Source organism: Triticum aestivum, chromosome 7A (assembly GCF_018294505.1).
Source record: "Triticum aestivum cultivar Chinese Spring chromosome 7A, IWGSC CS RefSeq v2.1, whole genome shotgun sequence".
Taxonomy (NCBI): Eukaryota; Viridiplantae; Streptophyta; class Magnoliopsida; order Poales; family Poaceae; genus Triticum; species Triticum aestivum.
Window position 1 is genome coordinate 744,307,268 of NC_057812.1, and position 12,525 is coordinate 744,319,792.

At 49.0% G+C, this 12,525-nt stretch overlaps 2 protein-coding genes across 2 annotated transcripts; one reads left to right on the forward strand and one right to left on the reverse strand.

Annotated features, from left to right (window-relative positions):
• The first annotated feature begins 117 nt into the window (after positions 1-117).
• LOC123153999 (protein FAR1-RELATED SEQUENCE 5) lies at positions 118-5,101 on the forward strand. Its single transcript, XM_044572824.1, has 7 exons — positions 118-2,724; positions 3,255-3,320; positions 3,426-3,503; positions 3,583-3,654; positions 3,812-3,960; positions 4,560-4,627; positions 4,715-5,101. The coding sequence occupies exons 1-5, from the start codon at positions 118-120 to the stop codon at positions 3,818-3,820; spliced, it is 2,832 nt and encodes a 943-aa protein (XP_044428759.1). The 3' UTR covers positions 3,821-3,960; positions 4,560-4,627; positions 4,715-5,101.
• LOC123149951 (phosphatidylinositol 4-phosphate 5-kinase 9) lies at positions 5,006-11,277 on the reverse strand. Its single transcript, XM_044569744.1, has 9 exons — positions 10,949-11,277; positions 9,085-10,399; positions 8,391-8,558; positions 8,045-8,210; positions 7,565-7,675; positions 7,202-7,389; positions 6,942-7,105; positions 6,657-6,831; positions 5,006-6,551 (listed from the first exon to the last, which is right to left on the reverse strand). Exons 1-9 carry the CDS (start codon positions 10,953-10,955, stop codon positions 6,269-6,271), a joined length of 2,577 nt encoding a protein of 858 aa, XP_044425679.1. The 5' UTR covers positions 10,956-11,277; the 3' UTR covers positions 5,006-6,268.
• Between the last annotated feature and the right edge of the window lie 1,248 nt (positions 11,278-12,525).

Consider the following 12,525-nt stretch of genomic DNA (forward strand, 5'->3'; position numbering starts at 1 on the left):
GAATGAGAGCCCAATGCAAACATGCATTTATTTACAACCAGCAAACAACCAGATTTGTCTCAAAAAAGAAGAAGCAAACAACCAGATTTGTCTAAAAAAAAAAAAGCAAACAACCAGATGGCTGGTACGTCTCCCTCGCGGGAAGGCGTATTTTCTCTTCCCATTCACACACATCGCACAGCGCCGTTCCCCTTTCCCTCGCTGCGCGGCGGCGCCGGCGATGAGCTCCCCCGCCGCCGACTGCGGCCACCTCCCAGCCCCCGCTCCTCCACCGCATCACGCCCTCCCCCCTCCGCACCAGGACCAGCCTCGAGCCCAGCCACTCACGGCGCCTCCCCGCCAAAACCTAAATCCCCAATCGCCACCGACACGCCGCCGCCGCCACCACCAGAGCCAAATGCCTCGGCCGCCTTCTCCGGAAGCTCCCCCGCGCAGACCACCAGAACCGCCGCCTCCGCCTCCGCCCGCCCGGAGGACCGCCAAAGCCCACCCTCCGGAGATGCCTCCACCGGCGCGGCCATTGCGGCCCGGCCGGAGGAGTGCACGCCGCGGATGGACATGGAGTTCGACACGGAGCTGCAGGCATACGACCTCTACCGCCTCTACGCCTTCAAGCTCGGCTTCAACGTCCGCCGCCGCTACACCAACCGCAGCAAGACCTCCGGCGAGGTCACCTCCTGCAAGTTCGCCTGCTCCCGCGAGGGCTTCAAGGACCACAAGCCCGCCGCCGCCATCGCCAGCACCGCCAAGCTCCCCCGTGCCGCCGCCAGGCTCTCCCGCGCCGCGGCCATCCCCGCGCCGGACGGCAGGACCGGCTGCAACGCGCACCTCACCCTCCGCCGCACCAAGCCCGGCGGCCACTTCCAAGTCTCCGCCTTCCAGCCGCGCCACAACCACCCGCTCTTCGCCGCTCCCCGCGGCCCGCCCAGCCCCTTCCACTCGCCGCCCAATGCCGCTCCGCCGCCGGATTTCATTGACGACGATGCTACAGCCGGGGCGGCATGCGCCGAGGGAGACGGCCCCTTGCGCACCAGGCGGCAGTGGGAGATCAAGTATGGGGAGGCCGCCGCCCTGCTCAACCACCTCCAGCGGCAGTCGCTGGCCGACCCGGGGTTCCATCACGCCATGCAGCTCGACGTCGAGGACAAGGTGGCGAACGTCTTCTGGGTCGACGCCAAGATGGTCGCCGACTACGCCCACTTTGGCGACGCCGTCGCCTTCGACGTCGTGTCCAGGAACAGCATCAGCCTCCGCCACCTCGCCTCGTTCGTCGGCTGCAACAGTTTCGGCGAGCCTGTCGTCTTCGGGCTGGCGCTCATGTACGATGAGTCCTGCGAGTCGTTCCGGTGGCTGTTCCAGACGTTCCTGCACGCCATGTCTGGGCGAGCACCCAAGACCTTCATTTCGCATCAGGATACGGTAATAGCAGAGGCCCTGTCCTTGGCGATGCCTGGCACGACGACGACCCATGCCATATGCGCATGGCACATAAAGCATGTTGCAAAGGGGAACATACGTCAGCTTTCTAAAGGCGATGCCAGTTTCATCGAGGAGTTCAAGGCGTGCGTCGACGGAGAGTATGGCGAGGAGGCAGGATTTCTCGCTGCATGGGATGCTATGATCAGCAAGTACGAGCTTCGTGACAACGCGTGGTTGCAGAGGCTGTTCGAGGAGAAACACAAGTGGGCTAGGCCCTACACGAAAGGGATCTTCTCGGCTGGAATGGAAGGCACACGGTTGAACGAGCGCCTGAGTTCCGAGGTGCGCAGTCATCTGAGAGCAGAGGTGGACATTGCTCTGTTTTTGAGGCATCTTCAGAAAGTGATCAGCGATAGGCGGCACAGAGAGTTGGAGATGGAATACGGTTCAAGGTTGATGATGCCCTACCTCAAAATCAGAGCTCCTGTTCTGACACAGGCTTCCGAGGTCTATACCAGCGTGATCTTTCAGCTTTTCCAGGAAGAATATGAGGAGTTCCAGTCAGCTTACATCGTGAGCCGTGATGAGAGCGGCCCGTGTCGTGAGTATGTCGTCTCGCTTGTGGAGAAGGAGGACTGTCGATACACGGTTTATGGGAACCCTATGGAGCAGACTGTCGCATGCTCGTGCGGGAAGTTTGAGATGGTTGGCTTCCTGTGCAGCCATGCTCTCAAGATTCTAGATGTTATGGACATAAAGTATATACCAGATAGGTACATCATGAAGCGCTGGACCAAATATGCAAGGCGTTTGACCTCCTCTTCACTGGAGGTTCCTGTTCCTGGGCAAGCCGTTCAAGAAGAGGAATCATTGGAGATTTCTTCTAATCGCTACCAGCACTTGTGCCCCAAGTATGTTCGGCTTGTTGCCCGGGCATCAGAATGTGAGGAGTCCAGCAGAGTACTAGACCAATTTTGGGGAGAACTTGGCGACAAGGTTGAGCAAATCCTGCAGAAACAAACCAGCGTTAGCAGCGCACCTGTGACACTACAGCCTGATGTTCAGAATCTTAAGATGGCCTTGTCTTCCATCACGGATGGCACTGAATCAGAAAATGTTCTGGACATATCAAGCAGGGCAGTGGCAGAAACAGTAAAGAAGAAAGGCCAGAAAAGTAAAAACCATCCAAGAAATTGCGTTGAAAAGGGTCTGACAAAGAAGCAGAAAGTGCACTCAGAAGAACCTGCACTTGTGCATTATGGTTTGGCAGATGGTTCAGCCCAGTCTGGAAATGCCATGTTTCAGGTAATCTTGCTATTTTCTTCATTGAGGTTGAGGTATCTGTACCCATTTTAACCATGCAAATTTGAAATGTATGCCTTATGTTATGTTAATTAAACTAATTGCCTAATTGGGATCCATCATGTATAACATTTATTGGCCAAATGCATCGTATTATATGAAGTTCTCTGCTGTCCTAGGATTCTCTAAAAAATACTACAAGATTCTCAGCAGAGCAACCGTTGAATAAATTTATACTCCCTCTGTTCCTAAATATAAGTCTGTTTAGACATTTCACTATTTTGGACTACATATGGAACAAAATGAGTGAATCTACACTCTAAACTATGTCTATATACATCCGTATGTAGCTTGTATTGAAATCCTAGAAAGACTTATATTTAGGAACGGAGGGGGTAGTTAAGTACTTGATGAAAATTAGGTGTACCAGGCTTAAGAATCTCAGTTTCTAGCCTTTTGCATTCATTTCATCTCATACTGTGAATGTTAGTGCCTCTTAGTGCAACCATTATTCTAACATTTGCAACAAGCAGGGCTTGGAGGCTCCTCCTAACATGTCCAAAATGGTTAGCCAAACTCCAACCTATGTACCTTACATGGTATGAATTTATATGATCTCTGAAGTGCCTCCCTAAAATAATTTATGTTCTTTTGGTCATGTTGTATCGAAAATTTAATTATTTATCTACTCCTCTTTGATCCAGGGGACTGACTTTTCAAATCCCATGGGGACACTCAACTATGAAGAGATGCACCGTGGCGCAAGTCTGGGGTTCACTCTGGTATTAAGACCACTTTGGATTGAACACTTGACGTACATTTCTGGGCAGTGTAATGATTATTGAAATTTTATTCCTGCAGTTACCTTCTCAGGACCTAGGCTTTGTCGCCTGTCACACTTCTCAGGCGTCAGGTGACAGCCAGCACAACCAGGTAAGATGTTCGTACAATTCGTCTAACAAATATTATACCAGAGTGAAGGGTAAAGTATTATGTAGTATTATTTTTAGTTGAGTTGCCTCTTTCTCCAATAATGAGGTCTCAGGCCCAAAATCAGCTGAGTTCACCAATCTGCATTCTTCATTGGTAGGCCTTGTAGAAATCAGTGCTTACTTGAAGACTCTCTCAATGGCAATGCGAAGCTGTATAATGGAGCACAATCAATGGGATTGAAGGCTTATGATGTCTGCACATATATAGTCCATCAACCGTATAATATGGCAATGAGAAACTGCACAGGTGGACTTATACTTAATTGGTATTCAGCATTTCACTTGCCACTGTAGTCGCTCTCTTGTTACTAGCAACCTGGGTCACTTTGTATTTATTATTTAGTTCACAAGTTGGTACTAGGAGCTTCATCACGTATTTATTGTCCATGTGCATTTAACCAGTGACATGGGTTTGTTGTGAAACCATCCTTTTTCTTTAGTTTTTGGGTATGAATTGTTGAAGACTGATATGATCTGTTTTGCCGTTTCTTTAACTTTTTTTTTTCTTCATCTTAGATACACCCATGAGATCACCTGATACCAACTTTGTCCAAAAGTCTTTCACTCTCGCAATTGCCGATGAGCATATAAGATATAGTGCTGCTGTTGGTAGCGCTGGGGGGTGGTACGACATAATTGGTTTATGCAAAATATACATGATTTTGGTAGAGTTAGTGCCATTTGTCTCATTCATGCCTGTCCATTACTAAACTAAGTTACAGTGAGAACCTGGGAAGAGTCTAGTGTTCCTTGTGAGCATTGGATGCCCGTAGCTTTCTCCATATTGTCAAGGCATGCCATCGGGTATCTTCTCTGATTGTCTAAAAAAAATAGCTTCATGTGCAGGTTAGTGGTGCGTGAATTATGATTTCAGCCAAGGTTGACTTTGACTTCATAGCTGGGGGATGTGGCAGGTACTCTACATATGCTTCTGAAATCTTTGTCTGCCAATGATTTAACTGTAAAATCTCTTTGCTGGATGTTTGTAAAATTGATCACAGGAAAGTGTGATCGCTTGGACATCAGAAGCAATTTGTGATGCAGAGGATCTTGTTGAGGATTTCAGCGGGCTGCGATGGTTGATAAAAATTTTCTGGATGGAAGAGGAGAAGGTGAATTCCAACCTTCTTGAAGAAAAATGGGTGAAGTTGGATGAGGATTGGAGATGGCGCGTAACCTACTTACACATGGATGGTATGCTCGTCATCTTGCATGTGGAAAAGCTCTCTGGTGTGTGTATGTATGTAGTGGTAGTAGTATGCAATGCATGATAAGTAGAAAAGTAGAAATCAGAATTCAAACCGAATAAGCTTTATTTCATCTTATCAATACAGTATGGTGGCAATAATCATTAACATGCATGCATGCATCTCAGGATGGCTGATCTACACAAGCCTAGTCACCAACCATGTTTATTCTTCTCTTCTCTGTTACCGGCTTTAATTTCTGTTTATAAACAGTGGTAACAACTGACTGCTATAGATGATGCTCAGTGGCCATGCTCGCCACCGTAGCCACCTCCACCTCCACTGCCATAACCATAGCCTCCACCGCTTCCATGCCCAAAGCCACCACTGCCGCCGTCACCACCTCCCCCTCCACCGCCGCCCCCTCCACCTCCACCGTTCATGCCACCGCCTGACCCATAGCCTTCTCCGTACCCAGACCCATAGCCACCGCCACTGCCATAGCCGGATCCACCGCCTCCTCCTCCTCCACCACCTCCCCCACCACCTTGACCGCCAGCACCGTAACCGGAGCCATAACCACTGCCATAACCAGAACCGTACCCTGAGCCCATGTCGCCACTACCTCCACCACCGCCACCCCCATGCCCACCGCCGCCACCACCACCACCACCAATGCTGCCGCCATAGCCATAGCCATGACCGGCTCCATAGCCTGAACCGTAGCCGTAACCATGACCGGCGCTTCCACCGCCTTCTCCTCCACCGTAGCCACCTCCTCCAAGGCCAATGCCGGTTACAGCGACCGGGGCTCTTGCGGCGGCAATGAGGTGGGTGCGGGTGAGCAGGATCAGGAGAGCAGCGAGAGCTAGAGCCTGCTTGCTGGTGGTGGCCATTGTGAGTGACTATGTTTTTGTGTTGTGATCGGCTCGAGACATGGACACAATTTATAGGCGAGGCGGCATTTGACACGATTGATATGAGATATCGTATCAGTCATGGTTTCATGTCATCATCTCACCTAATTAACCCCACTAGCTAAGCTCCTGTTCATCACAACAAAAAAGAGCCAGTAGCAGATGACAGATGTATGGATGGGTTTGGGTAACAGACACGTGTCACATCTATGTATAGTGGGGTGGCAGAAAACCGAAACCACATCCATGCATAATGGAGCACTCACTGCTAGTCATGACTAGTTTTGTCAATGCTGCTTTTTGACAAAATACACACATTGCTTTTGCTTCCAACCATCTCAAACCACACACATGGACAGCAATGTAGCAAGCAGAGCACATTTCCTTGGATCTTTCTGTTGCATTTTTTCTTGCTGGGGACAAGGAAGGAAGGAAGGAAAGATGAATGAATTTATTGGTTGGGTGAGTTTTCTGGGAAGACGGTGCGGATGAAGTTGAGGAAGCGCTCCGAGTAGAAGCGGGGCTCCACGACCGATATCGACTGGGGGTTGTATTTGATGGACTTGTAGGCGTGCTCCACCTTCTTCCTCATGCTGTACTCCTGCAGGATGTCGATGATCCCTATGTAGAGCACCACGTCGTACACCTGACGGAGCGATTTGCCGCCGTCTTTCTCTTGTTTCTCTTCTTTCTCTGCTCTTGCCGGCATGTTCACCCCTAGCTGGATCTGAAGCCTGTCCAGTTTGACAACAAATTCTTCAGTTAATCTCAGATCATAGGTTAGCATTGGAAGCAAATGAGGATTGACAAACAGTAACAGAATAAATTGATTGATGAACCTTGCTGTGCCTGGAAGCAGGAGATCCACTTCCTCGTAACAAGCAGACGATGATCGCAGGCGGCTCCCTCTTATGTGAGGGCCGACTGCGACTTTACCATCTTGGTTGCTGCCTCGCTGCACCAAAACCAGCCCTTCGCGGTAGTCGTTATAGGCGGTATCATCCTCCATGGCATCTGCATTACCGTCGTCACATCACCGAGCAAAAAGTTGGCATTCCAAATGGGTTAATTGGGCAACTTATTACTCAGAGGAGTGGAGATACTACTTTTTCATGCTTAATTACCTTGTTCCGAAAGAAGGGCTAGTTTGTTATCTTGCAAAATGCTTTCAGGCAATGACCCTCCTCTTACAAGGCGGCTTTGGCGAGCCCGGTAATGGAAACCAAGAAGCAAGCTGTAGTCCATTATGCCCTGATTCTTCAGAAATTCGCTGTCGATCTCAATCTGCCTACACATAATAAGAAGAAGAGAACATGGGTATGGGTGTCACACGGAAAACTGGTCATGAGGATAAGCTGCTTTTTTTCGGGGAGAAGATGCTTACTTGAGCAAAGCATCCCGCCAAGAAGGCTCGAGATAAAATGAGTAGTTCAGATCCAGGTCTTTGAGCGTCGTGTTCTCGTCGATTTTAACTTTGTCAGTAGATCTGCCTAAGGATGAACCTTTCAAATCGAATCTTCGATGGATTCTAAGTTGTGTGCAGAACATGTTGCCCATCACTACAAATCTGAACTGCAGATACAAACAATAAAACCAACAGTTATTTAAATATCAACCAAAAAAGAATTAATTATCGGATATGACAACTAAATCCTTTTTTATGGCTGAGGCTGAAGCTTTTCACAGTAATATCTGTAACCCTTTTAATTGAGCAACAACAGTCGTTTACTGTCATTACCTAACCTACCTTTTGCCCGCTGGAAGGTTTCACCCGGTGGAGGCCAAAAAATTTAGTCACGAGTGTGTTATCATAAGTATGGACATGGCGGTAATAGTCTCGAAGCATACGCAAAAGAACCTACAAGCAAATATCATGCATGTCAGGAAAAACCCAAGTTGCAGATGTAAACAGATGAACTAAGGGACAGCTTTGATTCAATAATATATGAATCAATAAGTGAAATAGGAAACTGGCTCAGATATATATTTTCCTTATGACAGCATGTTGTTAGTGTTAGGCTGTTGTGTCAAACGTTAGCTGCAGTATAGATCGTCTGTGCCTCTGATCCTCGGCAGTTCTGCCAGTAGATAGTTTGGGCCAACATAGGCCAGGTAAGGAATCACCAGAGAATTTGAAAACATCTTGTTTATATAAAGTGCCTGGTCTATATATGTCAGTTAACCAGATACCAATTAACCAACATATAAAATCATAAAACTCAGAAACCTGCACTTCAGATTTGCGAAGAGTCTTGATCATGAAGCGGTCATCTTGCGATAAGAAAAACATACTTCCACTCTTTCCAGGAGACGACAGCTCCCTAAGCGCGTCACTTCCAGAAATGGAAATCATGTAATCTGCTGTATCAAGCTTGAACATCTCCCTCAAATTTCTGTAGGTAATCAAACACTAACAAGAAGTCAGTCCTGTTGTGTAGAAAACAGTGTTGAGTATTTCTCGGAGAATTCAAATTGTACTTAAGCTGTAGTATCATAGAAGAAGGTTCAGAGAGACTGCAACAGCATAAAGTATACTCCACTTAAAGTAAAACTGGGACAGAAGCACAAGGAACCTGAAGACCACCGGACAGTAGTCCTTCCACTTAAAATCGACAGCACGGTGCGCAGGAGTAAGCCGTGTTCCTTTTGTGGGGAAGTTCATCCAGAAACTAGCCTTGGGGCCGAAATCAGAGGCTTGCACTTGACGCCTCTGAATCGGCGTAATCTTCCCAACCGTGTACCTGAGTGAGTAGTATATATATATATATATATATAATCACATGAGATATATAACGACCTTTTACTGACCATAAGAAACTAAATCAGTAAGGTATTCAACAAGACACTCTCATGTTGGGTGTCGGTAAAAGGAAGAAGGAACAATGAATTAGCTGCCAGTTTCTATCTATCTATAGCATAGTGGCACCTTCAACATGAGGGCATGAAAAGCCGCCATCTTTCCATGACTCGGAAAATTCAGAGCTAGTTTGGTCAATGAAAGTAGATGAACCAGTTTGGTGCTCTTATATATATATATGGGTATGGTATGTTGGCAACTTGCTATATGCTATGTACATCTAGATACATCCATTTCTACGACAAGTAATTCCGAACGGAGGGAGTATGTCACAATCCTCTGTCCCGCTTCCGCATATATATAAGTAGAATGGGACAACTAGTAGAAGAAAAAATGCAGACAAGGAGTTAGGTCGTTGAAAATTCAGATTAGGCAGATGCCTTGAAATATATATATATATGCATAATTACCTGATTCCAAGCTGTAAACAGAGCATCAGATCATAGCTCCTGTGCCCTTTGATTATCATCTCCCCTGGCCTTTTGACATCCTTGGCCGCCCTGCTCTGCCGACGGCTCAGCTTCTTGGACGAGTCTTCCAGGCAGCTCTTGTTCAGCACGACCTCGCTGATGAGAACGCCCTGCGCGTACTCCCTTTCCAGTATCGGCAGGCTAGAACAAGCAGCCATGTTTTGTTGTGTTTGTGTTTCAGAACCTGCACCACTTATTGGCTCATGAGCGCCGATGATCTTGTCGATGGCCACTCCGATGCTCCAGCGCCTCTGCAGAGACGGCTTCTTTACCGGAGGCCGCTCCAAGCTCAAGTTTCTCCAGGACTTGTTAAGATGTGCTGGTGCAGCAGCAGGCTCTTGATCTGTGTCGGCCTTCGCATCGAGGGAAGAAGAGGAGGTGTCATTTGTTGACATGTCATCAGGCAGCACGCCCCTGTTCCTCAGATCGTCGATGTAGAGCTGGTGATTGGCAGGAAGTCTGCACTTGTTAGGATAGAATGTGCCCTTTCCATCCTTGAGTCCCCTGGTCCACGTCCCGAGGTAGCACCCGCCGTCCTCCCAGGTGTAGAGCCCGTAGCCGTGCATGGCGCCGTCGAGCCAGTTCCCCTGAAACGAGTCCCCGGTGGCGCTCCATGTGAGCACCCCTTTGCCGAACATGGTGCCGTTCCTCATGGTGCCGACGTAGGTGTTGCCGTTGGCCCAGGTGTACCTGCAGCCATGGCCCTCCATGTGGCCCTGCACCCAGGAGCCCTCGAATGTGTCCCCGTTGGGGTACGTCTGGAGGCCGTGGCCGTGCTTGCGGTCCAGCTTCCACTGCCCCTTGTAGGTATAGGATGATGATGATGAAGAGGAGCTGGCGACGCCGACGACATAGGTCCCCTGGCCGTCCATGAACCCGGCGGAGTAGTCGCCCTCGTAGACGGCCCCGGAGGGCCAGAGGGTTCTGCCATGGCCGTGCCTCGCGCCCCTCTTCCACCCGCCCTCGTACACGCAGCAGCTGCCGGCGGCCCAGACGTAGCGGCCCGTGCCCTCGGGCACCTGCTGCGAATGTGATGATGATGATGATGAGAGCGTGCCGGAGTAGACGTCGCCATTGGGTAGCGTGATCTCTCTGACCCCGAGGCCTGCTGCTGAGTTTGCTCTGAAGCTGGGCTGGGACTGGGATGGGTCTGCTGTTGTTGGGTGAAGAAGGTGGTTGCTGGCAGCAGGGTCTGTCATGTTGTTGGCCTTTGATGTACAAGATGAAGATGAAAGAGCATTGTTGCAACTTGCAACTGAAAGAAAGAAACTGTTACAGAGCTTTTATACAGTTTGCATACAGGCAGGATAAGAAATCAAGAATGAGCTGCTGGTGGTGGTGGTTATGATTTGCAGCGCTGGCTGGCCGGCCGATTCATGGTGGTGTATGTGTATCAAATCAAGAACTGACTAGTAGAGTGTGATTAGTTGTCATGGTGGTGGTTGTGACTAGTAGAGTATGATTACTACTAATGGCCGGCCTGGCAAATTGGAGTGGCAGTGCTAATTCATTCATTCATTCATCATTCGTGAGAGCAATAATATATATATATATATACTCTCTCCGTTCCAAATTACTTGTCTTCGATTTGTCTAGATACGGATGTATCTAGCACTAAAATGAGTCTAGATACATCCGTATCTAGACAAATCTAAGACAAGTAATTCAGAACGGAGGGAGTAGTAGTAAGAAGAATACAAATGCTGAGCTTGGATTATGAGAAAGAAAGAGAGAGAGAGAGACATGAGCAAGAGGAGAGCAGGTGAGGAATTGAACAGGGTAGGGGAATGAAGAGGACACATACCTATCATACATACATACAGCTAGCCACGGGAGGAAGAAGGAAGAGCGACGGACGGGGAATGTGGCGGCGTGGGAACGGCAACCGGCGAGGGAGGTCGCCTTCTTCCTTCCTTCCTTCCTTACTTGCTTCCTTGTCTGCTATGGTCTGCTCTTCTCTGCTCTTCTCTTCTCTTATATATGCTGTGACTGTGAAGAAGAAGAAGAAGAAGAAGAAGAAGAAGAAGAAGAAGCTCATATGAGGTCGACGGCCAACGAGCGTGACAAGCCAAATAATTCCATACCTCCAACAACATCTCATCATGTTATCAATTTATTATTACTTATATGCTAGAGTATTACACTACCTTTGTTTGTTTCAACTAAAACACTTATATATTTTTTTTCAAGGGAGGGAGGGAGGGAGGGAGTATTATTAAAGCAGCAACCGCTCCATGGATCCATCTGCACATGCACATGCCAAAAGACAAAAACAAAAAATAATAAAGCAGAGCAGAGCAGAGGGGCCCACTTCCACGTGGCGCCCATGTGACCACCCCTCTTGTCTTTCTTCACGCGTGGATGTGTTTCCTGGCATTTCTTTCCTTTCACACGCTCACCACCTTTGACGGGGTGAGCCAAGAGCCGCGGACAATTACAATCCATGCAAATAAAATTCTACATGCACGCATCACGCTTTCTTGTCCGAGATACCTTCATTTCATGCCAGACGCTGGGTAGATAGGCGCGTACGAGGGCTCCGGCTCCTCCTCTTTATTCATATATACGAGCATCCGGCAACGGCACCTCTTGTGGGTTATGGGGTTGGCCTTCGCCTCCAGCGAATCGAGGATTGCCTGCAGATCTGCCTCACCCCCGTCATGCTCCTCCTCGGAATACACTGTGTTTGGAGGTAGCCTCGCGGCGATCCGGGCTTCGCGCCTTGCCCAGATCTGCTCAAGAAGCTGAAGCCAGCGCTCCGATGTTAGATATAGGTAGCTCCTTACCCGACGGCGTGCTGTCATGGCTACTACTGATGGCGGACGACGAGTGGAAAACGGCGGCGGGGGCTGATGAGAGAGGAGTGGACGGGTAGGGTTTCGGTGCCGGTGGTCAGTTAAATTGCCGTGCTAGGGCACTATGTGCTCCACCTGTGCGACATCACTCAACACCGTCAGTCCAACGGAGGAGATGAGCTTCGGACCGCCGGGTTTCAGAGTGTGTTCTCGTATGGAATCCGACCGTCAGTCCGACGTGGCGGGCGTGCACGGGCCTCTATATTTGTCTCAGATTTGGGTTAGATATGAGAGATGCCGATTCGTCCAGGCGTTCGAGGCCGATTTAAGGGGCCCGGGTAGATCAAATTTTTATGACCGGACGGCACGCCCAGGTGTTTTGAGACGCCCGGCCCTGGATTCTCTAACGATATTTTTCCTGCTCCGGTAATTCATACATGTGCTGGACGTACTAATCATACAACTCAACTTATACAAGTACAAAAGTAGTACTAGTTGTATGATCAGGGAAGAAGAAAGATCAAGGAAGCTTTGGACGACCGATCGATGCCACTGCGTACTTATGACCTTAACATGGCAATGGGTA